The 24482-nt window shown below is 43.2% G+C and overlaps 1 protein-coding gene across 1 annotated transcript in view; it reads right to left on the bottom strand.

Annotated features, from left to right (window-relative positions):
- Nucleotides 1–24482, bottom strand: part of LOC8053917 (prohormone-1) — a 126600-nt gene that overhangs the window by 13724 nt on the left and 88394 nt on the right. Inside the window, exon 2 of the mRNA XM_002433414.3 lies at nucleotides 3518–3616. Coding sequence (XP_002433459.3) covers nucleotides 3518–3589 — 72 coding nt within the window. The 5' untranslated portion in view covers nucleotides 3590–3616. The remainder of the gene's footprint in view (nucleotides 1–3517; nucleotides 3617–24482) is intronic.

Below are 24482 nucleotides of genomic sequence, written 5' to 3'. Positions count from 1 at the left end.
AAGGGCCGTCCAAGTCAACCCAATGCCACCTGAGTGTCACGTGACCTTGAAGACCGGTTAATGGGCCGCGCAGGGTGCGTAGTCACGTCACACGTTTACAGTGCGGGATTGGCTGGGATGGCTCGTAGCTTCCGTTGTGGTCCATTGTAACCTGGAACGGAGTATGCAAGCTCGAAGCAAGACAGACGGGTTGCTCAGCGGGTAATTGGAAAAAGAAGCAGTGCTTCGTTTTCCGCCGGCTTAATGAAGGCAGACTAGATGTAGGTGTCTAGGAAGCATAAAAGCCGATCTGCTTTGTTGAAATGGCAAGACACGCGTTGACACTGTAGATTAGAGAGGTAGTTAGTGGAGTACGATTGCTAACGCGATGTGTTTAGCGACTCGATCGGCATTCACTAATTGGACACCTTCTCAATGTGGGTGACTTACGGAACAGAATGAAGAAAGTCTTTGGATCCTCGGCCTTCCTAAAATCTTACCCAAAATAGTTTTCAGTTGGTGATAGCCGCGCTTGATTTCTTTCTTTCTTGATAGAGAATGTTCGCAACTCTCTGAATATAACCTCCTTAAGTAGCGCAAACAGTTTTGGCTACCACGCGGTTATAACCGATAACAACAATGTTTTAATTTGAGCGAATTTTCTTTTAAAATAAGACGCACGTGTCGCAGTTCAACACCCAATTTTTTTAGCGGATCGCACGTAAGCAATGATGATGGCGCATGTTCGGAATATAGGTTCGCTAGGACAACTTTAATCGACACATTGAAGCCTCTGGGCTATAGAACACACTTTATCTTTCAAAGCAGCCTTAATCTACGTAATAACTCTGACGAGGCAAGGAAACCACAATTAACGACAAAGCTGCCCAACTTGAACTACATTGCTTCAATCCTTCCGTTCAGGACTAAAAATATTAGATGTAGCACTCGTGCCAGGGATTCCAATTATGCTTCAGTACCAAGCACGGGCTTCACATTACTGAAATTCTAAACACTCAGGGCATGTGCAGGGTCCCGCACATTTGCCATCGCTTATCTAGAGTTATCTGATTACGAGTTAATGGGCACTACCTCTGTTACGCGCACTCAATCCCATTAGCGAAAAAGAGTTGGGAGCTATGTGTTATCCGGTCCCGTTTTTTCCCCCGCACCGGGGTTACTAAGTCGGTATTGAACCAGCTCGCTTGCACTCTCGCTTAAGTTTCAACGTAAGCGCATTCCCGTTTAGCTTACGATGGACCGTCGCAGAAGCTACGAGTCAACACAGCCAACCTAGCGCAGTGAATGTATCAGCTTACGTTCCCGACCAACGTCGCTGCGGTCCTTTTGAAAGTCACGTGACAGTCGTCATGAGACTCTCGAATCAATGGCTTATCGCACCCGTTGCGGTATATCCTTAGGTAAAGTGGAGCACACCGAGATGACTGGACACAAGGTTTGTGTAAAGCCACCATCGCCACAGATTTCCACTAGAAGAATTCTCCAATTCGAAAAACAACTCGAATCAGTGTGGACAGAACGCACAATCAATACAGCTTTACCATTGGAAGGAAACTGCAGTGTATTACGGCGTGTCTGCTGTGTGTCGCGGACACGACAGTTTGAGCCCAAACAACGACGAATGCAAACCAACGCACAAGAAGGGAAGAACCGAGCGGCGAGCGACGGAGAAGCACGGGACGCCTCGAAGCCTCACACTGGGAGCGGCCACGAACCCGAAAACACACTTCTCATTAGGCCGATTGATCGTATTATAAACGAATAATTAAACATTTTCGGAATCTCCCAATTCAAGCTGGTACATATTGAGAATTATTCTTAAAATTATAATCATTCATTGAGCGAAAGAGATGCCCAGTACGCAGAACCCCATACGGCGTGCACGTTCGTCTGCTCCCAGAACCCAGGCAACCTGGGTTCAATCCCCACCCCAGCCAGCTTCGATCTGGATGAGCATCGTACCGACGTGCGGTCATGTATCATCACTGCGTGATGTACGGTAAAGACCCCCAAGCCAGCGGGTGCACTGCATCGGCTAAATTTCTCATCTACAGCTGGGCGACAAGTCGCCCGTTGAGGCAGACTAAGCCCTAGACTGTATAACACCTACACATACCCCAAATTATCTTTCGTCTGCTTGTCCCTCAGATAGTGCGGTTGTTTAAGCTTGTTCCAAATGCGCCCATTCACTTTCGTTTACACCCCGACATCAAGCAATGACGGCGCGCAGTCGGCTGCCTTGTCATCGCGCGTTCCCTGCACGTTCTTTTAGCTGCCTTTGGTTGCTTGTTGTTCTAATGCGAAAGTACACATTTCGCGAGACATGGTCGCTGTATAGTAACTGACAATTTAAGAAAAAAGGAAAGCGTGTGTAGCCTTGAGCATGTTATTCACCGCTCCGCTTAAGGCATCAGCGGTTAAAACTTCAAACAACGAATCATGAAGCTATGCGGAGAGCAAGTCGTCTGCTTCTTGCACAGGGGGTTGCGGTGACGTCAGAACTATGCCGAGCTCTGATTGGCTCTGATTGAAAGGATAGTGGGTAGACCCCAATGCTAGACACCTCGAGGTCTACCCACGATTTTGTTTTTTCAGTCACCTAATAAAGGCTCGACGTTGTGACATCATCGCACACCCTGTGCAAGAAGCAGACAAACCTGCGCTACGCATAGTTGTAACCAACATAAATCACGCCTGTCAATTCTTAGCGCGCAAAAAAGATTAAAAAAACAGTAGTCGTCGATATTTCAGGATATGGCAGGACTACACTCTAAAACAAGCCCGTGCGTCTACTTTCCCGCACAACACTCGGAGAGCCAATCACCGCATTTTACGGAGGCAGCTCAGCCGATGACGATGCCGAAACGTGTGTTTAGACCAGACAACGCAGTCTCAGTTGTGACATTAAGCAATGCAAGTGTGACGTTTTGCACTGCTTAATGTCACAACTCAGACTGCGTTTTTTGGTATAAATATAAGTTTCGGCATCGTCATTCGCTGAGCTGGCTCCGTAGGTTGCGGTGATTGGCTCTACAAGTGTTGTGCGGGAAAGTAAACACAACGGGTTTTTTTTAGAGAGTACTTAATACGCTGTTTAGAGTTTACCATTTTATTTGTGCCTGTTTTATTAAAATTCCTGCATGACAAATTTGTTTGTTTTCGAGATATATCTGATCTTGATGAACTGCACACGAATACAGATTAAGTGCTTCAGATGTTTATTTAAGAATTATTCGATCAAGCACTCAAGAATCATGTTCCTAGAAAGGTGTTGCTCTTAACTAATTTCTAAACTAAATTCAAACAACATAATGATTTTGTTCATGGTAGATTTGGATTGGAGATATGAAAAGCAACTACAGATTTTAGGCGGAAAGCCTTACTTTTTTTTTAAAGATTACGAGGATTGACTTTGTGAGAGCTTAGATGGCTGCAATTTAAATCAAGGTGAAATTTGCCATCCACTACCAAGACGTGTCATGCTGTCTCCAGGACAGACTGTTGCGCAACAACTCACCTGCGCTCCGGTGAGCCCAAAGACAAGCAAAATAGCGCCGGTCAGGACGAAGATCTTCATTGTAGATGCCATTTCGTGGGAGTGAGAAATATGCTTGTTCTGAAAAAGTAAATACAAAAATAAATTCAACGGAGGCTGCTGACACCCTAGAAACAAATTGCAGGCCCAAAAAAAACTTTTGACCTGCCACAACGTCACTTTAAACAAAAATATCAAACACCACACAAGCTACTCGTAGGTACAGTTAGAATTAAAAGATACATTTCCGACCTTTCTTGGTTCAATTAAAGCGACTAGAAGTGGTGCCAAATTTTGTTTGGTTGTGTTATAACAATTTTAAAAAGTATTGTATTCTTTTTTTATTCAAGTCCATTCCAGTCTTTGTCATTAGATGAACTTTTTTGGTGGATTGCAATGATTTGAGCTTTAACCTCGTGGCAGGAAAGGGCTAATTGGTAGATGGAAAATCCTGGGCAATACAACACCCAGGGCATAATTACCGTATTTTCCGGGTGATAGTCCGCGGAATATACATGCTATACAATATATATACAAGGTCGCGGGCAGCTGCTTATCTACCGTGCGTCACTATCTCGAAAGTTCGGCAAAGAAGGTTCGAGCGTCGTGCGCTCGGGGCGAGGATGAACTGGCACTTTCGAGAATAACAAAGCAGAGGGAAAGTTACGTCTGCTGCGAGAATGACTGGAAATCTTCTAGAAGACCGTGACCAAGCGTTGCCTTCTCGGCTCTGCGGGCGGCAATATCAATGACGTCCAGGTGCTCCCAGCAAACATCGAGTACCATACGCTAATATAAATAAAATTCGATAATCAGCCTATTCTGAACTTTTCCAGAAAACAGATAGTACCCTCGTTCAGATATATGTATTCGTAATTTTAATTAGAAATATCATAATGTAAATGCAGTAAAATAAACCAAAAGGAAACTAAAATCCCCTTGACTTTATTTTTTTTCCCATCTGAACGTCTTATTTTGCCCTGTAAGTAACCATTAATATTAATGATATGGACGTACATAGAGAACAGTATTGTACGGTTTTCGCGTAACAAAGAAATAAACAGTGTAGCCTTTTCTTTTTTTCATTTGCTAATGTCGGCTTTGTTGACGCCGGAAGAAAAGAGAAAAGAAACCCAAACCTTGTGTAAACCGTTTACGCGAGCTCTCTAAACGGCTGGTGGATACAGGCAGGTGCGAAGTTAACGCGCACCTTTTAACATCGAGTCCGCCCGCAGCCTAAGCTACAGTCCGACGGAGGCAATCCAGCCGCACCAAGGGTGTGACGATACACCCTCTTCAATGTCTTTGTGCGTCTGCTTTGACGGGCTAAGCGGACCACGTACAGCAAATGCGCGTAATCCTGCCTTTTGCTCTCTGCTTGATAGGGCTGGGCAATTGATCGATTAACCTTCCGATTAATCGATTAAAGGGTTAATCGTGATAAAATGTTTTAACCGGTTAATCGGTTTTTTAATCGGTACTCAAAAAGAAGTCAACCGGACGTACGCATGGCTTTATCCTGGACGGCCTGCCCAAACTAGGGGTGCGTGGCGAGTATCCGCTCGTCCTGTCCCGAGCGGTTTTCCGTGCCCAGCCAGGTGCCACGAGCAAGGTTCGATTCTCGCACTCGCAAATCGTCACGTGTTCGAGGATATGCATTACAGTTCTGCCGAGGCCAGACGAACAAGCCGGGCCCGCAATTGATTCCCGGACGATCGCTAAACTTCACGTGTTGGGGATCTCTTACACATCCTGCCCAGGCAAGACAAACAAACAGAAAAACAAGCTGGGAAGCTAACAACGCCATGGTTACTTGTTCCAGTATTCGGCCCGTAAAAATGGACGAGTACACAAGTATGAATGTCATACTCGCTGGAATGTTTGGGTTTAAAGTAACCTCCATCGGTGAAGTTTTTTAACTCGAAGGAAGTGCACTGCCTCATCTACAAAAAGCCGTTTTCGTGCAGTGGAAGCGTAAGTTCGCTTCAGTATAACCAACGAGCGAAGCACCCATGTACGCCACTGCAGCAAGGACGATCCGCCAAAACGCGGATAACAATGAACGCCTTCTTATTGAGGCCTCTTTCTCTGAAAAAAGAAGAAAGCATCGCCCAAGGCCCGGCTTCTTGTCTTCCTGTCGGAGAATGTGGACAAACTTCTTTGTCTTCGGAGCTGGAGCAAAAATATGTATCCTCAATTCTAAACGTCCTTTGCGCCGTCTAACAGAGTCGTTGGATTATTTTAATATAGTATTTATAAAAATAAACGCAACCGATTAATCGATTAATTAATCGATTAAAAGGTGGCGATTAATAGGGTTAAAATGTTTAATCGACGCCCAGCCCTACTACTTGATCGGTTTAGACGTCGCGGCTTTCGATAGGGCTCCATATTGTATAATATGTAGCTTCTTGGCTATTCTGCAAAAGATCGAGGTCGACCCTGCATTACACTCACGAACAACCTATTCCAAGGTTGTTGTTGATGTTGTTGTTTGTCAATTTCGTTTTATCTCACACGGCCGCCATCTTCTAGCCATTGATATCAACGCCACAAGGTGGTTCAGGCGCGAACCTTTGGGGCGTTCGGTACACTGTAAGCATTCAGTGGCTTTAGTCCCAGATAGCGAGAGCAAAGTAGACAAAGCGACCCCTTTATTTTTTTCTTTCATAACCAACTGCTTTGAAACGAGGAAAAAGTTGTGGACAAGCAATTTAGGGAATGCGTTTTCAAACTTCATTTCAATTAGCGACATTATTCAGGGTGCGAGCGAGCGAACCTCCTCCTAGTATCCCCCGAAAAGGCCGAGGAAGCACCATTCGTGACTAACTGGGAGCAGGCTTGGAAATGCTATAGGTGCATTACCTGGGCCTAATACGGTTTTGCTCCTGGCGTTCATGCGAGAACACTTTTCTTTGTCTTTTCACTGGCTCGCCACGTATTGCCAAAGTGCCAGACTTGAGCCCTAGATGCCTCGTGTTAATCTAAAAGCCAGCAGTGAAGCCAAAATCTGGAGCTTTTTTGCAATCTAGGCCCAAAGTTGCCACATAAACACATAAAAACCGAACAGCCATAAATGAAGGCTACATTTAGCGCTTATTTAGGCCCAGGGACTCATGTGATAGCAAGAGTACCAGCAGTGAAGTCACACTTTGGCAATTGTTCGGCGAATACCCACGGTCAAATAATGTTGAGTTGGGATCTTCCTTGGTTTCTTCGGATGTTATAAGACCCCAAATTTCCTGACAAACACCAAAATTTCGCAGAATAAACTATCAGAAAAAGATATATACATACATACTCGGGATTATTTTTTTAATACTGAGATGACACATATTGTTATAGCGCAAACAAAATATTACTAGAGGTCGGTTTCTATATTTTAACCATTAGAAAAAGGGAAGGAGAAACACGGCCGAATTGCGGCATAAAGCCGAGTCTGAGGAATCCTCACGCCTGGTCAGCGAATGAGGAGATTGTGGCCCCCGCCGAGCCGGTTAAAACTAATGACGGCTCCTATTTCGCTTTTTTGTTTCTTTTTTCAAGCGAGTACGGTTTTTGATTATGGAACTGATAATATATGGCCCCGTCGGGTGTAAACTAGCTCGCCTTAAAATTACGACTTAATGAAGCCATAATTCGCGTTAACGGCACCACCTCCGAGCGGCAGACTATGGAAGAATTAAAAAAAAAACAAAAAAAACATGGAAAAGTCGTGTTACCACAGTGATAAAATCCCTGTCGCAAGCCTAACAAGACTCAAACCAGAGGTTTCCAGTGGCGTAATAATTGTAAGGATCGTAAATTCTCTCACATCAGTGTCAGCCGCGTCGCTTCCTTTTCTCGTAAAAAAAAATAAATAAATAACGAGCCTCGTTAATGTAGCATATTTAAACCAACAAAAAACATAAAAACATCAAAAAGATTTGTTATAATGTCTCTGCAAAAGTAACTCCTCCGAATTATTCGTTCTGCCTAAGCCACCCAAGAAATCATTTTACGAATCTCATCTGTGCACCGTGTAATTTTAACGAGAGAAGCGAAGACATCCAACAACCGGCAAAATTCTGCGAATAAAAAAAGAAAAGGGACCGACAAAAGGTCGTCGTCTCCCGGATTACGATGCCAGGTTTAGGGTTATTTTTACCCCTTCCACAGCTAAGAGGATCTAGGTCTCTGCAAATGATTAGCGTAATATTTCGCGCGTAAACGCGACTATAAAATGTGTGACGACCGCTAGCTACCCGCAATAAACGGAACGAAGGTGCATTGAGGAAACAGGTCGCTCTAGTGCAGATATTTATAATATTGTATGTATATTCTTGTAACGATTGTAATTTATGGCCGATTCACATCCGCGTACAGACTGATCACGCGACGACCTGTCCGCGGTTCGCCCGCTCCCCAAGCTCATCCACACCAGGGAAACGACGAGCAGACGCCAGCGAGGACAAACCGAACCTGTTCGCCAGCCCCATAGTGCCGCGAAACTCCAACATCGCACTGTAGAACCCTTGTCCGAGAGACATCGACATTTTTTTTTTCTTTTTACGTTGGCCGTTAAGCACCCTGTTCGCACAATTTTTCCAAACATTTTCTTAGAGGACGTTTTGGATTAGAGTGGCATCCATTGTTGCTGAAAAGCTCAAAACATGTCAAAATGTGCTTTTCTCGGGAACAATATATATTAATGTGTACGCTAAACACGTGATAACGTGTAAAATTGTGTAACCACTTAAATTCGCCTTATCAATTTATATAGGTTCTGATACACTTATTGCACGAATTATACGCGATATTTTGATAAGAGGTCATGACGTTAATTGATTAAGGCCTCAAGTATTACGCTTCATAAGTTGTTTTGGTTGGTGGCCTGACCTCGTGTCAGTCCGTTGCTCGCACATCCATAATTGTTTTTAAAAGCTCGGCATGATATAATTTTTAAGCGATGCATCTCTGGTACACTGATAAGATCTCCAGAGGTGTTTATGGCGGTGATCTTAAATGTTAGCCAGAACGTAACCCTACAAATTTGTAATCAGATATTTTTGTCGCAGATCTTAAAGGATGTACTGAAGGTTTAGATTATTATGCGTAGATATTGTGCAGTAATGAAACGATTTAACATTCGAGTTCTTTCTTTTTTTAAAGAACTGTTCTTACTGCCATTCGGCTTCAACGAGCCCCTGAATTTAAATATTATCGACCCGGTGACATTCAAAATAAAACACAAACATTATATTAAAGTTTTAATGGCTATAGCAGTAGAGGACTTCTAATTCTGGCTGTTTGGGACAAGAAAGTTATTAAAGTATCGACTTTTCCCTTCATCTCTTTGTCAATTTTATAAATGTTGCTTTATTCTCCTTACGGTCTGCACCAAAAGGAACTGAAACAATGTTAAAAGAAAAAAAAAACGTTTACGTGCCCGACGTGTGCCGTCAGATCAGAGTAATACGGGTGACATCCCGACGGAACACGACAATCCCATGCCTAAAAACAATTTGCATATTGAAGGGTTCCGCAACTCCCGTTTCACGGTTGTACCCTCTCAAAGTTCGTCGCGTGGAATAATTTAACTTGTGCGGTTTTGCGTCGTGCTGTGAGTAATCGATTTCAGGAATATAAGAACCTATTTACGCACATAATTTCTTCGATAAAGCCGATCGTTATCCGGATAAAAGTCAAAACAAAACTTTTTTTTGTTTCTGTTTTATCATATATTCAAATAACCTTCGTAATATAGGGTAGTCGCACCAGCTCATCACGTATGCTCTAAATGCGAAGAGCGCTAGCTCGGGCTCCGTACATGCCTGTGTATCCGCGTACCCTGAGCCTTTCTTTTTTTTTTTTTAATTCGCAGGGATGATTATATTAAGCATTAAAAAGCACCTGAAGTGGGAAAAAACTATATTAATGCACGCATTTTATGATGGCCCGAAGAAGTATTGGGGACAGATAAATTATTTAGTGGTGCTGCGATGCCGGCTTCAATCGAAACACGTTGACGGTGAACCTTTGCAGTGACTTTATACTCTCTCTTGGGACCTCCAATTCGCTCGCCTCTAAAAACGGTCACCTTAATATTCCGTAGACGAGTATAAGATCATGTTGGTCGTCCAACGCTTCCACAGTACCTCGACACCACCTGTTCGCTTAGGAAAGAGCTCAATCATCCGATGCCAACTTTATTTCAAAGACACCTTCCAACACCGTTCGTACCTTTTCAGGTGAAAACGTATCACCCCAAGCTTGCGCCAAAAGAAACCTATGCAATGAAAAAAAAAAAAAAGACAAAAAATAAAACCTTATTATAAGGCGGTTGCACGTGACGCACTTCCGGCACGGAATTTCGAACTCCTATGTATGAGCCACCCGTAGATCGCGCTGACAGCGTTTTTCGTTAATATAAGCGTCTTCGGCTATGTGCGGTCAATCAACCACTCAACAGTCTTTATCTCCAACAATCTTTATTATAATATAATTTTAAATATTTTTTTTTTCATTCTGCCATGAACTGTATAGCCGATCCCGGGGGCAGTGCAAAATCCGTCGGTCCCCACCAGTGGGCTAAAGATGGGAGCAGAACGCGTCAAATCACGAGAGCAAGAACGAGACAAAGAGTGACAGAAGAGCAGAATAAAGAAAGCAGACAAAAAGTTATAAGCGTGTTCGTTTCGCCGCAAAGATTTCAAGTTGCCGGAGCGCTTGTTGAGTTCATTTATTTTATACACTCCGCTATTCCGGTGTTTCTTTTCTGCAAAGTAAGCTAGAAAAAGAAAGAAAAAAAAAACTAGGTGCAGACTATACAGGCGATGGTTGCTCCTTTTTTCTCATATTAAGGTTTCGCCAGCGGTATGGCTTCATAGGGACCAGCAATGGGGACTCCCATTTCATGTCTGCGTTTATTGCCCGCCATTCTGAAGTGGACCGAATGCTTGGGACATTTCCCTCTAGATTATAGGATTAACTCTAAGGTCGGCGCTCTGGGAGGCGCTCTGCCTTCGCAAAGTCGTGAACTGGATAGCCGATCCCGGAGGCAGTGCAATACCTACCTGTCGACGCTCTGGGAGGCACGAGGCCACATCTTTGCTGAGACGCTACGATTTACTTCGTAGTTCTCCTACCATCGTTCTATATTGAATCGCGTGTGGGCATCGATGAATTTCGTCTCCGAAGGTCAAATGTTACATGCGTTCGATCTGCACTTGTTTTGATCGCCTGTGTGACTTGTGTTTTGTCTGCACACCTCTTTTGTTCAGTTTCTTGGTATCCTTCGGTGGCGTAAGTTTAACGCATCATTGAATATTTGCTTTGTTCAATTGATTTTGCGATTAGCAAATAGAGGTATTCCATTTCATACTTGCGTTTTATTCCATCAAATTCTTTACGTCAAAAATACTATGTTACATTTGATACATGTGTTTAATCTCGCAGGACTCAGCACATAGACGATGTAACGCCTAAAGCGTCCAGCCGTGTGACTTCGGGTGTGCATGTATGACTTCGGGTATGCCTACTTAACTATCGTTAAAAAAAGTGTGCTCGGACTGAACATGGCGCACAAGAAAGAATACAATTCAACAGCGGTTCTATATTTTTTGTTTAATATTTTGTCGGAGCAAACATTTTAATTATGGATTCGCTTAGCTTTGCGAACATGTTTAACTACTTTGCAATCATAGAAAAGCGTTATATTTACGTGTCTCGAGGAAGGGGAGAACGCCATTATATTCTATTGTAAAAACTGATGAAGACAGCAGTGTAAAGGACGAAAGGGTGAACGTAGATACTTCGAGTGGAACATAAGTTTTCTAACCGAAAATTCCGTTCTTAATGTGTATCCAGCATTCGGAAAAAGGTTAGCTTAAGAAACAATCCGCCCATAGAGGCATCCTTGTGTTCGCACTCGTTTTGAGTATAAGTTCAGATTCGAACCACGCAGAACAGCGTCTACATAAAACTAACTAGGAGTGTACAAATACCACTACGAAGCGAATAGCACCGCTTCATTCATACCTTTTATAAGAAAAAGGAAAAAGACGAAAACCATTTTTTTAGGAGAGTTAAAGCTAGGAATGACACTCTGTAATTCGATTTCAACAGGTATTCGCACATTCCTAATAAAATAACGAAAGAAAGTATCTCCAAAGAGGGTATAGGAATTCGATAACCATTCTTTGAGTCAAAGCTCCAGTCATGTTCTTCTGTGAACGAGACAAAAAAAAATTCTGACGCAGCACCTACGCTGTAACAGTTTAGAAGTGGCAGGACATTCTCTCAAGCACGACGAACCACCTAACTTTTGAAAGAGGCAACTCGTGCGTTACATATTCTTTGCTCCTTTTCTCGTTACGAAGGAATCATGAACGCATCGCTTCACGGACGACAGCGACGTTATCATGCAATACACTGTTTTTTTTTTCTCCGGCCGTTTTTTTCACAACCGTACAAAGAAAAACCTTTATTAAAATATTAAGGTTCAGTCATAGATGACTCGAAGTTATGCGAAGAAAACATTATCAAAATATTACAGCGACCCCGGGGGAGGTAGGAAGGCCACGTTGACTATTTGCCGGCTGTGTCAGCAACAGCATCGCTGAGGCTGCACGCGGGTCCTTAATGGACCTAATTAAATCAATATACGCTCCCCCCCCCCCGGTTGCACACCCGAGCGGCGCGTCCACTTTGGCGGGCTAATTACTTGGCGAAGACAAGCGATGCGATATGTAAATTAGGTGGACCCTGATCCGGCAACTGTCGTTCGGCGACGAACGCACGCACACGCAACAACCGCCCTCCCAAAAGGAGGGGGCGATTAATAACCCGAGTGAGAACTTTAGTAAGCGCCAGCGTTCAGTCCCGGTACCTAATTGTGGGTGGTGGAATTCGAGCTGATTAAGGCTCGTCCCTGAGTCTCTCCCCCGGGTTAGGACGTGACGAGGCTACGTCGCAGAGGTGTGCTCCGGACCGGGGCTCGAAGCTCGAACCGCGATACGGGGCACGCGTGGGAGTCCTGTTTTTTGGCCTTCTGTGTTGCTGACGGGAGTTATATGGTGCAAACGCCTCTTTGTAGTTACTAAATGTGCGCCTACATAGTTCTTACTATAGCGTCACCAACTTCTGTTAATCATTAGTAATAGGGGCATCGATGGCGGAGTGTGTTAGCTAACACGTTAACGTAAGCAATGAAATTAATTCAAACTAGACACGTTCGATTTATACTCACTAACTATCACCGCAATGCGTAACATCTATCAACTCTACTTTGAACTTCCCTAATATTGCATTACGTAGATAACTCTCTCGTTTTTTTGTGTGTTTCACGAAGTTTGCCATAATCCTCCCTTACCTGAAAGGCTACTAATACCTCCCTTCTACGTATCATCACGTCTAGATCACAAACGCAAGATAGGCATACCACTATGTGAAACTACAACTTTTCACAGATCATTCATTTTAGGATCTAGGCTTTCATAGATCCACCTTCTAAGTGGTAATTCAATATGATTGCGTCGCCTTTTAAACTGCCTAAACAGCTAATTATTCGTATTCTTATAAATTGATTCTTTTTTGTATCTTTTTTATAAACCTGTAACCTACTCCCTCCTAGGATGCCTTCGGGACCCCGAGAGTATTCGAAAGAAATAAAGAAATAAACGAACGCAGCTTAGAGCACGTGGAGAAAGAGCTCGCGCTGCAGAACCCCAAAATCATGGGCTTAATAACCCCCCCCCCCCCCCCCACACACACACACACACCTCTTATTTTATCCTTAAAGAGACACTGCAATAAAAAAAAGAGTTTTATTTAAAGAGCAAGCATGATAACTATTTGTCTCGTAATTTTTCTACAAAAATAAAAAGAAACAACATAATACTTATGCCGTTGAACGCAATCTGTGTGGAGGGCACCGCTGGCTCAAAGCCCCGCCCACAAATCAGTTGCTCCGCCCATTACCAGTGGCTTGGCTTGGCTGCTAGGCCGAACACGCTAACAAACCTGGTGTTTCCCTTTCCCGACATTCAGAGCGTCTAGTCTAGAACCTGACAACTAAGAAAACACCTGCTAGTTCTGCCAGCGCGCGACAAACCTCCGGCATCGTCTGCTATTTCACCACCGTCTATCGTCGTCTGCCATTGCCGAAGGAGCCGGACATGAACGCTGCCCGTCGACGTCCGTTTTGCCTTAGCCCGTCTGCTATTCCGCTCCCGCCTAAAACCTCTTACAACGCCAGCAAGACTTGACCATGAAAGCGGCGTTTTAGCGCTCCATCAAGCGCAAGCGACGTCAGCGTCTGTCAATGTGCGGTAAAAAGCGACCGAGAGGGTTAAAAAAGTGACAAAATAAATATGCTGTCATTTCTGTTTTCATGTTCTTGTTATCTTATTTTTTCGCATGGCATTCGCGACCAAGGTGAGAGAGCGTTATGACGCACAATTAAAACGTGACTTAAAATTATTCGCTTTGGCAGGCAAGGTGCACTGCAAACATTGAGAGCTACTTTCGTCTTGAAGCGAAATGACGTGAACATACCTTGCCTAAATTAATGCGAGCCGAACGTTTAATAGCCTTCTTACCTGTGTACGTATCTTCCCGGTATTAGAAACCATTGTCGCATTAACGCCGATTGAACTATTCACAAGAGCAGCGGAGCCTCTTTTATGAGAACCAACCGACGAGGTAGAGGGGCTTAGAGCGATAAACTGGTATCCCGTTCACCAGGCAACAATGACCCCCACCTGGCTGCCGCCATGTTGTACAATTTACCTCTAGACACGTGACCGTACCGAATCCTGAGGCTTTTACTGAAAACTGAGCCGAAATTCGTATTGCAATCGTTGTAGAAAAAAAGAAAACAAGAAAAAACAAAATAAATTATTTTTGATTACTGTTAGCCCCAGAGATCAGTGTCAGGCTCCGATAAAAACCCAGAATACAGCACCTCGGCTGACGGCATCTGGCAGAGGCATTGCAAAGCTGCCCGAGTTTTTATCGTAAAAGCACATTTTGGACTTAAAACAAACCAAACATAACCTATCTCGTCACTACTCTTATTAAAGATCAACAAGAAATTATTTGTGCGCGGTACTTCGTTAAAATGAAGCCGTAAAATTATAAGATGACGTGTCTAGTGGTCAAAAACGTGCACCATGGCGGCGGCCGATTAGGGGTCACGTTCATATGACAGTTCATCGCTCTAAGGTTTCTCTGTCTTGTTGTAACCAGAATATTTATTCAGCATCAACTCGCGCAAAGAAAGAATTCAAGCGTGATAAATCAAAACTGTGAATGTGGCACGCTAAGCTTAGGCCAGACTCGCTACGAAAACAAGCATCCGCACAGCGCTTTCGAAGGCGCGTACTCGCAACAGTTGTTTGCTGCAAACTATGGCGGTTGATGAGATCTTCCTCTAAACACCTCTGTATACTCAAAACGACCCGTCTAAAATAGTGACGAGCTCAAGAAGCTACGCCTGTTAAGCGCTCCGCTGACGCCAACAGCCATGTGTGTCATCTTTTCAAACCGAAGCGGGAAAGCAACCTCGGGATAGTTTTGAAAACAATATTGACTCTATCCAGATTATTAGTTTCTTAAACATACAAATATTGATTAAAATACTATAACGGCACGGAGATACAAATTTACAACCGACCTTACACACGTCAATCACCTCTCCAGCCAATGAGAGATTTAAGCACCTTGTGAGCACGGGCCGGGGCTTAGCAGCGGAAATGTTGCTCGAAAAGTATTTAGTTTTTGTGGTAATGTTTTTTTCCTTTTTTTTTAATACACGTGTTCCTTTAGGAAATACTTTTTTTTTTTATGTTGCAGCGTCTTTTTAAGTTGAGACAAGAAGCTCTGCCTTCAGCGCGATCTCGCTGGCTTCCACAATGTTTTGTTTGCGCGTGCCTGAGGGTTCACATTTGTGTTAGCAAGGGCAGAAAGCTCGCGCTGAAGGCGGAGCTTCCAGTCTCAACATAAAGGTCAATATTTTTTTTTTTTTTAGAGATGGTTATCGTGCCCGTATGCGGTGGTATATCACTGCAGCCTGATGCACGTTTTAACCTTAGTTTGGTAGTTGTAAAGTAGAACGCTGGTTAAATTTCTTATCTACGGCGGAGACACCACACGCTTACTGCGGCTCACTAACTTCACTCCGTGTAAACACGCCCACACACAACAACTATTAGTGAGGTGGCCTGCAACAATATAGTGCAACTAGCTGTGTTTTTTATTTGAGTAAATAACATATCGAACTAATTACTTCCTGTGTCAATTGTACGAGAGGACAAAACATAATTCGAAATGTGCATTAATAATGCAAGAACGTACTAATTAATTATTTGTACGGGCTCAAACACGAGGCTTTAAGACATGGAGAAAAATGTTCCAATCATCGAGAAATGTTTGTAGTATTTCACAAGCAGACACGCTTCAAGAAATAGTCTAGGTAGCGTTTGGTGAAATATGTTTTATTTGGGCGGTAGTCTGACAACCATGTACCGATCTCAGTAAGGCTTGATATTAAGACGCCCTACCGCATCTCCCCACAAAAATATGTAAGCCGTTCCGTTTCACCGCAAAAATAAACTACACATCGCTAAACGCTCACACTCTGTCCAAATATAGCGCTATCAGTCCGCACAATATTCCAAAGTTTCAGAACGAACGGTTACCTCATTCAAAGGTTATAAGTGATTTTCCGAAAATTTTAACAAACTGGGGGGCCCGTTTTCGTTCGTTTTCCGCAACAGGCGCCATTCAACCTTATGTATTTAAGAGATCCGTCGGCCGCCATTTTTTCATTGAAAATAGCATAAAATCATTTACATAAGTTTTTTTAAATAAAATAACTGTTATTTACGAAACTATGGCATCTGGTTCGAACCGCTGGCGCTACAACTCGTCTGAGGTTGAGCATACGCAGTTTATTTTTAGCGACAATAAAATTTACATTTAGTGTTTGTATGTTCGCCGGAAGAAGGATATGGTTCCTTCCAAAGTTCGGAACTGTGTAGTGCCCGGAACGCGCCTTCAACTGGTATACGTTCAGCGTCCAATACCTCCCATGCGTCAATAGTCGTCCCAAAATCGCAACAAATGACGTCACACATACCGGAGTGTTTCGCTGTCGGATGTCGGGATACTGGCGGTTGATCGTCAAAACAAATGCGGGGGATTTGCACGAGAGAAAGCGAGTGTCGCTGTCATCACGGCGTACCAACTCCTGGCTGCCTAAGCTTTCGCGGACCGTCATGGCTGGACAGTGACCTCCAGTGGAACGGGCGCTTCTCCACGTTCGCTGTAGTGCTGTTGTAACACCTCCAGGAACGCGGCCGGCAACATGATGTACACTTCTGTTACATAATCACGCTGAAACCGGGGGACCAGTTTTTTAGGACGCTGTGAACAAAGCAATCGGGGACGCGTTCCAGCCACCATGGTACATGAAAATGTCCATGAATGACCAAAGCCAGAAAAAAAAGAAAATATAACGCTTAAGCAATATTCATTTATTTTTATTTTTTTTTGTAAAGCGAAACAAAAATTACTTCCGCCGTCGTACTGTAATCTATCAAAATAATTTCGGACGCACTTCGTAAGTTGTATGGACATTTAACTTAAATGTCTAAATATAAGCAGCTCCCCCGTCTCATTAGTAGATGTCCATGAGCAGCCATCTTTCATCCGCAAAGTTCGGCAGGCTGCCATGGTGGAGGCCCGCATTTCTGCCGCTATTGGATAAAGTCTGGAACGAGAAAGAAAACCACGCGTAGTCTGAAAGAGAGTCCGAACCGAATATTGTTCCTTCCTAACAATCGTAAATATCAATATGGCGTGTTGCTGACAGGAGGACTTCCTTGCGGGATCTGGATCGGTTCCGTCGTCGCCTCGCATCGAAGATTGCTTCCAATCTTGGCAGCCAGATTTATTTGTATGGTCTGACACGTGCATACAGCTTCGGCTCCAAACTCGCCGGTGAGGTAAGGATTTCCGTTCAAATGGCAGCATGCGATGCTATCTGTTAACCGTTAGTTTCATTCCCAGACATTCTCAGAAGATGCGTGACTTTTCTATTTAGAGAATAAAACTTCTAAACAATCCCAACGCTGTTTTTTTTTTTTTTTTTTTCTTATCGCGAGCACATATTATAGAACACTAGACGCCCATATCTGCCAGAGAAGAGATGCCTGTAAAATTCATTTCTAATTGTTTTTCTCTGAACTGCAATACACGAACCACTACTATCTGGAATACACGAACCCCTACAATACCTCTAGTTTCGCATTCAAATAAAACAAACTTATTTATCAATTAGAAACAGGAGACACTATGGGTACGACACAGGCAGGACCGTCTTTCTCTGCATGCCTCGCAAACTATCTACAAGTAAACACACAGCAATACATTATTTCATTTTAAGTCAAATCATGGCAATGAACATCGATAAAGTGTTTGGACGCTACTACTTTTTTTTTCCACTTCCGCAACCGCACATTTACTGATTCCGCGGCTATATTGAAGAATCAGATGAGGAGATTATGCCGTTGTACTGAAAATACTGGTAGTATACTAGTAAAACCAAAACAAAGATACTAGTAAAACATCGCGTGACCTTATATCGACTAAACTCGAATGTTTTTAGGGTCGTGTGCCATTGTTGCGCAATCACAACTTGGCGCCATTATAAGCGAACCGCTCTAGCACACATCTGAATTAGCAGGTTATAAGTGTCATGGCTTCGCTTCTTTCATTTCGTGCTTCTGTGAATACGTGAAGCGTGTTGCAATCGTTCCGAAGTGTGTCCAAGAGTGAAAGCTGCAAAACAACCAATCTTTGCTAAAATATCATCATAGCCTAATGGGATAGGGAATAGAAATTTCCATACGTAATAGCGTAATTAGGAAGGACGAGTGTTTGTAATGTGCGCACCTACCCATTCAGGCACGTGGCCAGGATTTTGCTTCAGAGAGGGGGGGGGGGGGGGGGGCACCCATGACAAAATGCTATATGAGGGGGGGGGGGGATGAAGAGGATCCAGCAAAAAGGAAGATTTCGGGGGAGGCGGGAAGGGGGGGGGGGGGAAGGTGAGCCTTATGCCCCCCCCCCCCCCTGCCCCTGAACACATGCCTGTACCCATTATTGCAACTTCTACTATTAGTAATTGTTTTAAGTAAGATCGAAGATATGCGAACCTGCTAAAGATTTCAAATTTATTTGTTAATTTTTTTTTTAAATATGCTACTTCGCAATCTCATGGATTCTCCTGTGATCGTTGGAGAAGCTTGACATACACACTTAATCCTCAAATAATTATAATTTCGTGAATGTGGATAGATAATGGAATTTAACAAAAAAGCCCACGTGCACATACCTTCATGCCGGATGTTTCAATGAACGCTTTTAAAGGCTCCTAAATATATCTAGGTCGTTGAGAAAAAAAAAAAAAAAAAACTCTTTCCAGGAAGAAATTTAAACACAACAGACGTCGACGACAGAAAACAATCATACTAATTAGCTAAATATTTAACCAACATTTACTCATTAACTTTTAATGAGTGAAAATAACTTTATGTTTCAAATGAGAAACTTGCTAGGCGTCATTTAAAACCACTAAAACAACTCATCTTAGAAATACATAACCTTTCAAAAGAAGGGCTCCCTGGCCGCAATTGCATTTTCAGTGTTCGTGCGTATGGTTTCGTGAATTGCTTGCTTTCCCAAGCGACGATCGTTCGCGCGCTTCTCAGATCGCACGCTGGACCGAGGACTCGTAAATATTCGAATGGTGCTTAAAGCAAGAGCAACAATTTACGGCATTCCGAATAAAAAAAAAAATTCATATAGGTACCGTTTTTAGTTTTCGAATTCTTTTCGGAGCGCATCTTTGCCCCTGCAGCCCTGCCCCCGATCAGTGGCCGAGGCGCGAAGACACCGCCACGCCTCCTTCCTAGTGATTTGGAGGGAAGTTTAGATAGCGCACGTGGCCACTCGGGATCAGGACCGCTGGCGCAAAGATGCGCTTCAATGAGAAATAGAAGCCTAAAAACACGTCTGAATTGAGCGTTTTCTTTTTTTTTTTTTTCTTTTCACGCCTTAAAATGTTGCTTCTGCCTGATATATGTATACAACGAGTTGATTTATATGTTTTGGTTTTGATGCTCAGCTAGTGTGTTTTTGAAACCCTAAGTTTGTTTTCACTAATAGAAAGCTGAATCGTAAATTTACTGAAATATTTAGCTATTTAGTGTTGGTTTGCAATTCCCGAAGTTCGCCTTGGCTGGCAGTTTGTCCCCGGAAGGAGTTTTATTTTTTATCAACCACCCCACTTATATGAATTTTTGAAGACTTTCGCTGAAACACCCTGTATATAGTACATACAGATCTAGACAAGTTACTTGATATATATTTCTAAAAATGAGATTTAAAGATTACTTACATCTCTCTTTATTGATAAATTGTTAACTCCGAATTTGGTCATTTGATGCTTCAAACTACACTTTCAGAAAGCGTGTGAAATATATGTAGGTCAATGCCCAGCTTTGCCAGTCAGCGGATTAGAACAAGGAATCTGAAGTCTCTCCTCCCACAAGAATAGAAACAGAGTTTTAATTTAAAAAAAAAGTTACGAACACAAGAGACATTATTTTCACATAAAATCTAAAACACAATCTAAAAAAAAAGAAAAGAGTGGAACAGTAAACAACAACGCTCATACCGCAAAGGATGACAATACCTGATTTCCAATGTCTGCCACAATAACTGCTATATAGAGACTCAAAATTCATTGTCAATTATACGTTGATGTATGAAAATTCGGTGTCAGTTATACAAAAGAGATCAAGCATTTAAATTTGTTTCGAGGTCTCTCACGGTCACTCACGTCCCTCACGGTCGCGTCATTGTGCTTCCCCCCCCCCCCCCCCCAAAAAAAAATTCCAGACATCTATTTTGGGGGCAATGTAAACACAAACGATTACGCAATGGTTGGGTCAGACGATGCACCTCCCACGAGACCAAGACAAAACAAGCAAGCTCTACACCGAAAACAGTCGGGGCGGGTCGGCGAAGGGATTAGCCCCGCGGCATTTATTGCTCCCTGTACCCGACTCTGACCCCGGCACGACTTTACAGGCCGTCGTATATAAAGCCCTTATTTACAAGCGCCGAACGTTCAGGAGACGGGTGCAGTCAAGGTTGCTCGTCCATAGGCCAGAGTCGTAAATCTCTCCCGCCCATCGGGCGGGATTCCCACCGGCAGCCCCATTTGTCCGGCATTGGATTTGGGACGGGCTTTTCCGCGCGTGGCCGGATAGTTTACGTTCTCTTCTGCGAACCCTAACCCGAGTCCGCTCTGCTGCCGGAGATGTCTTGGGATAGAATTGTTCCACGCCAGCGAATTGTGCGCCGAACAATATCCGAAGCATCCGTCGGATACGTCTTGGCGCAATTGTTCCTTCCGTCGTCAGCTAAATCGAGACGAATTTTTTGGGACGGACGGCGGTCATCTGTGACGTGCGCAGGGAACGGATGAATACGCGAAGAGTGAATAAACATCACATTTCTAGAGAGTTTGGATGGGTGGAGTTTGCGGTATGATCAGAACGTAGTAAATAAACGTGATGCTGTGTCAGTTCAGAATTAACTATGCGAGAAATATAAGCATATTGAATTTACCATCTCGTAGAAAAACCGTGGTTGGTTGTTCCAATAATCTTGAGTTGGAGCCTCCATACTATTTGGCTGAGGGGCCGGATTTGCGATGTGTCGCAGTCTCGAGAACAGGAAAAGAAAAAGTAATTATCAATGAAGAAAAACAAAGCAAATAAACCTAGATGACCCTTTCATCACAAAAATGAATGCGTGAGTAGGTATTAAAAAGATACCTAACGTGAACGAATACATATACTTCAAGTTAAAGTTTACTCTTTAGCTAACTGTGACGTGACGCAACTCTCGTCACAAAGAAAACTCACTAGGCATAAATCAAAGCGCAGGGGAACTTTGGCACATTCGCGTGGTGCAAAAGTTAGTGAGCGTCCCAACTAGAGTATCCGGCACACGCCAAGCAACACTGGACCTGCTTTTCGTTAGTAATACAATCGAAGCAGACGAGGTCGGTGTTATTGACGGGGTCTCTGATCATAAAATCCTGGTATTCATTATTCAACTCTCTAAATCGTCGTCCCAAAATTTTTGTCCGGGAAGTGTTGTTCGAGATTTTCAAAACTCCGATGAAGTGTCTATTCTCGACTACTTGGAATGGCATTTTGATGATTTTTGTCAACTCTCTGACGTCGGTGAGCTATGGGGGAAATTTAAGAGTATTGTATCTCACTGTATATATCATTTTGTCCCTTCAAGAGACGTCAGAGCAAAGAGGGTCCATCCTTGGATTACAAGGGAAATCCTACAATTAAAACGAAAAATAAAACGCCGAAGGAAAAGCAAAGTTAAAACTTCCGCGGAGATAGCAGAATTAGGGCGAAAGCTAAAGAATCTCGTCACGCAAGCTCGAGAGAGCTACTGTGGTAACGCGCTCTCACGGTTCTTGAAGGAATGCCCACAAAAATTTTGGCGTTTCTTGTCATCACCTAAGGAGGTGACCTCGCAAATCATAGTTAACAGTGAAACTGTTTCTTCTCCTTTTCAAATTGCAGAAGAATTTAACAGGTACTTTCAGTCCGTTTTTACTCTGTCACGTGACCCGTCGGGAGACCCTGCCTATGTTTCTTATCAGTCACAAATGCCGGAGCTCGTTCTGTCGGAAAGCGGTATCTTTAACTTGATTTTGAATATAAACGATAAAAAGGCATCTGGCCCAGATGACATTCCGAATGCTTTTCTAAGACGATACGCAGAGTGGGTGTCTCGGTACTTATTTGTAATTTTTCAAGCTTCACTTCGGCAGAGCAAGCTACCGGCAGATTGGTTATGTGGGAAAATTGTGCCAAGTCACAAGTCCGGAAACAAGATGGCAACTGAGAATTATCGTCCTATATCCTTAACATCGACATGTTGCAAACTCCTAGAACATATTATATCAAAACATATCAATCACTACCTGGAAGAAAATAACTTACTGTATAAGCACCAGCATGGGTTTAGGCAGGGTCTGTCAACGGTCACGCAGCTACTTGAATGTACGCATGAGTTCGCGTCTGTTATAAATGAGCGTGGTCAAGTTGATGTAATATGTATGGATTTTTCGAAAGCCTTTGACCGTGTTCCTCATGACAAATTGCTCGAAAAGCTACGTAAATTAGGACTGAATCGGAGTTTGCTATCATGGATACGTTCATATTTAAGCAAGCGAATGCAGTATGTCTGTTATAATAACGTATGCTCTCCCCCATTAGCAGTCTATTCAGGAGTACCCCAGGGTTCCGTTTTAGGGCCACTCTTATTCTTAGTCTATATCAATGACATAGCTTCGAATCTGCCTTCTTCTGTACATGTTAAGCTTTTTGCGGATGACTGTATGCTATTTTCTAAAATTACTACAGTTCAGGATCAGGAGTTACTAAATGAGTTTTTTGGGGGTAATCAGCTCATGGTGTGCTACATGGGGCATGGTTATTAATTTTAATAAGACGGTATTTTGTAGTATTACAAACAAGAAGAAAGTGTTAGATTTCCGCTACACTATAGGGAGCACAGAACTTGCAAAAGTAGATGAATTTAAGTACTTAGGTGTGATTTTTTGTAATACATTGCGCTGGAATAGTCACGTGGACTATATATGTGCAAGGGCATATCAAAAACTAGCCTTCCTTAGAAGGCACCTAAGACATGCAAATAGATATGTTAGATTAACTGCATATAAATCCTATGTGCGTCCGATATTAGAGTATGCAAGTTGCGTATGGGACCCCTACAGAAGAAAACAAGTCACACAAATAGAAAGAATTGAGAACCTTGCTTTACGGTTTATTTTTTCGGAATATAGGCGTACGTCGTCTGTTACCGCAATGAGAGCTGAGGCGCGGCTGGATCGCCTAGAAAACAGAAGAAAAATTTCTAGATTAAAAGAATTATACATTATAGCAAACGGACTGACAAAAACAGATCCTGAAACCTTCGACGTCTCGTTCCCGGAGAACGAGCAACACTAAAGCCATTTCACCGTATCAATACAAGAATGATGTATTCAAATATTCATTCTTTTGCAGAACAATAATTGAGTGGAACGCTTTACCAGAAGAACTTGTCAGTTTCTGCAGCCTTGAGCTATTCGGAGCCAAATTGACCGAATTTTTTAATTAAGTGATGCATGTAAAGAATGCGCAGGCACTTCGAACTGCCTGCGCACGCTTGACCCGCACAGAGTGCATGATCATGTATTTATTATGTGCTTTTGTACTTCCTCTCCTGCGTAGACCGAAAGGTCCGCAGTATTGTAAATAAATAAAAATAAATAAATAAAATACCAATGCGAATAATATAATAATAATGCTCACAATATGCGATAGATCTGACAGAGGAGACTAGGCGAAATGTACATGAGAACGAATTGAAATTTCAACATAGTTACACCGACACGAAGAAAGGGACTAAGAATACTCATGCTAGTGATGATGACAACTTTCAGTTAATAATAGGTGAAAGGTCTCGCTTTACGTTGCAGTTTCTCTCGCTCTTTCTGGTGTCCTAGTTTGCCCGTTTGGAGGGCGTCGTGGCGCCGTTTCTTCGCGTACACTTCTTTTTGCGCCGCCAGCAGCTGGCCTGCTGGGAACGGGCCGCGGGCCGGGCTTTGTTGGAAAGATCGCCGCAAGCCGCGGTCCGGTCGGAAGACTTCCGCGGCCCGGAGCTGGCACGCGGGCCAGGGTTTGGAGACCCCAGATCTAGACTTTCTGTTCGTTCAAACAACTGTTCTCGAAAGGTCGCACGAGTACACGGAATGCATTCATATCAAAAATGACGTTTTCTAGAGGACATGTAT

This window comes from Ixodes scapularis, unplaced genomic scaffold (genome assembly GCF_016920785.2).
Source record: "Ixodes scapularis isolate PalLabHiFi unplaced genomic scaffold, ASM1692078v2 PGA_scaffold1__304_contigs__length_218370807, whole genome shotgun sequence".
Lineage (NCBI taxonomy): Eukaryota > Metazoa > Arthropoda > Arachnida > Ixodida > Ixodidae > Ixodes > Ixodes scapularis.
Note: the sequence above shows the minus strand (reverse complement) of the source record. Positions and strands in the feature narration are given on the sequence as shown.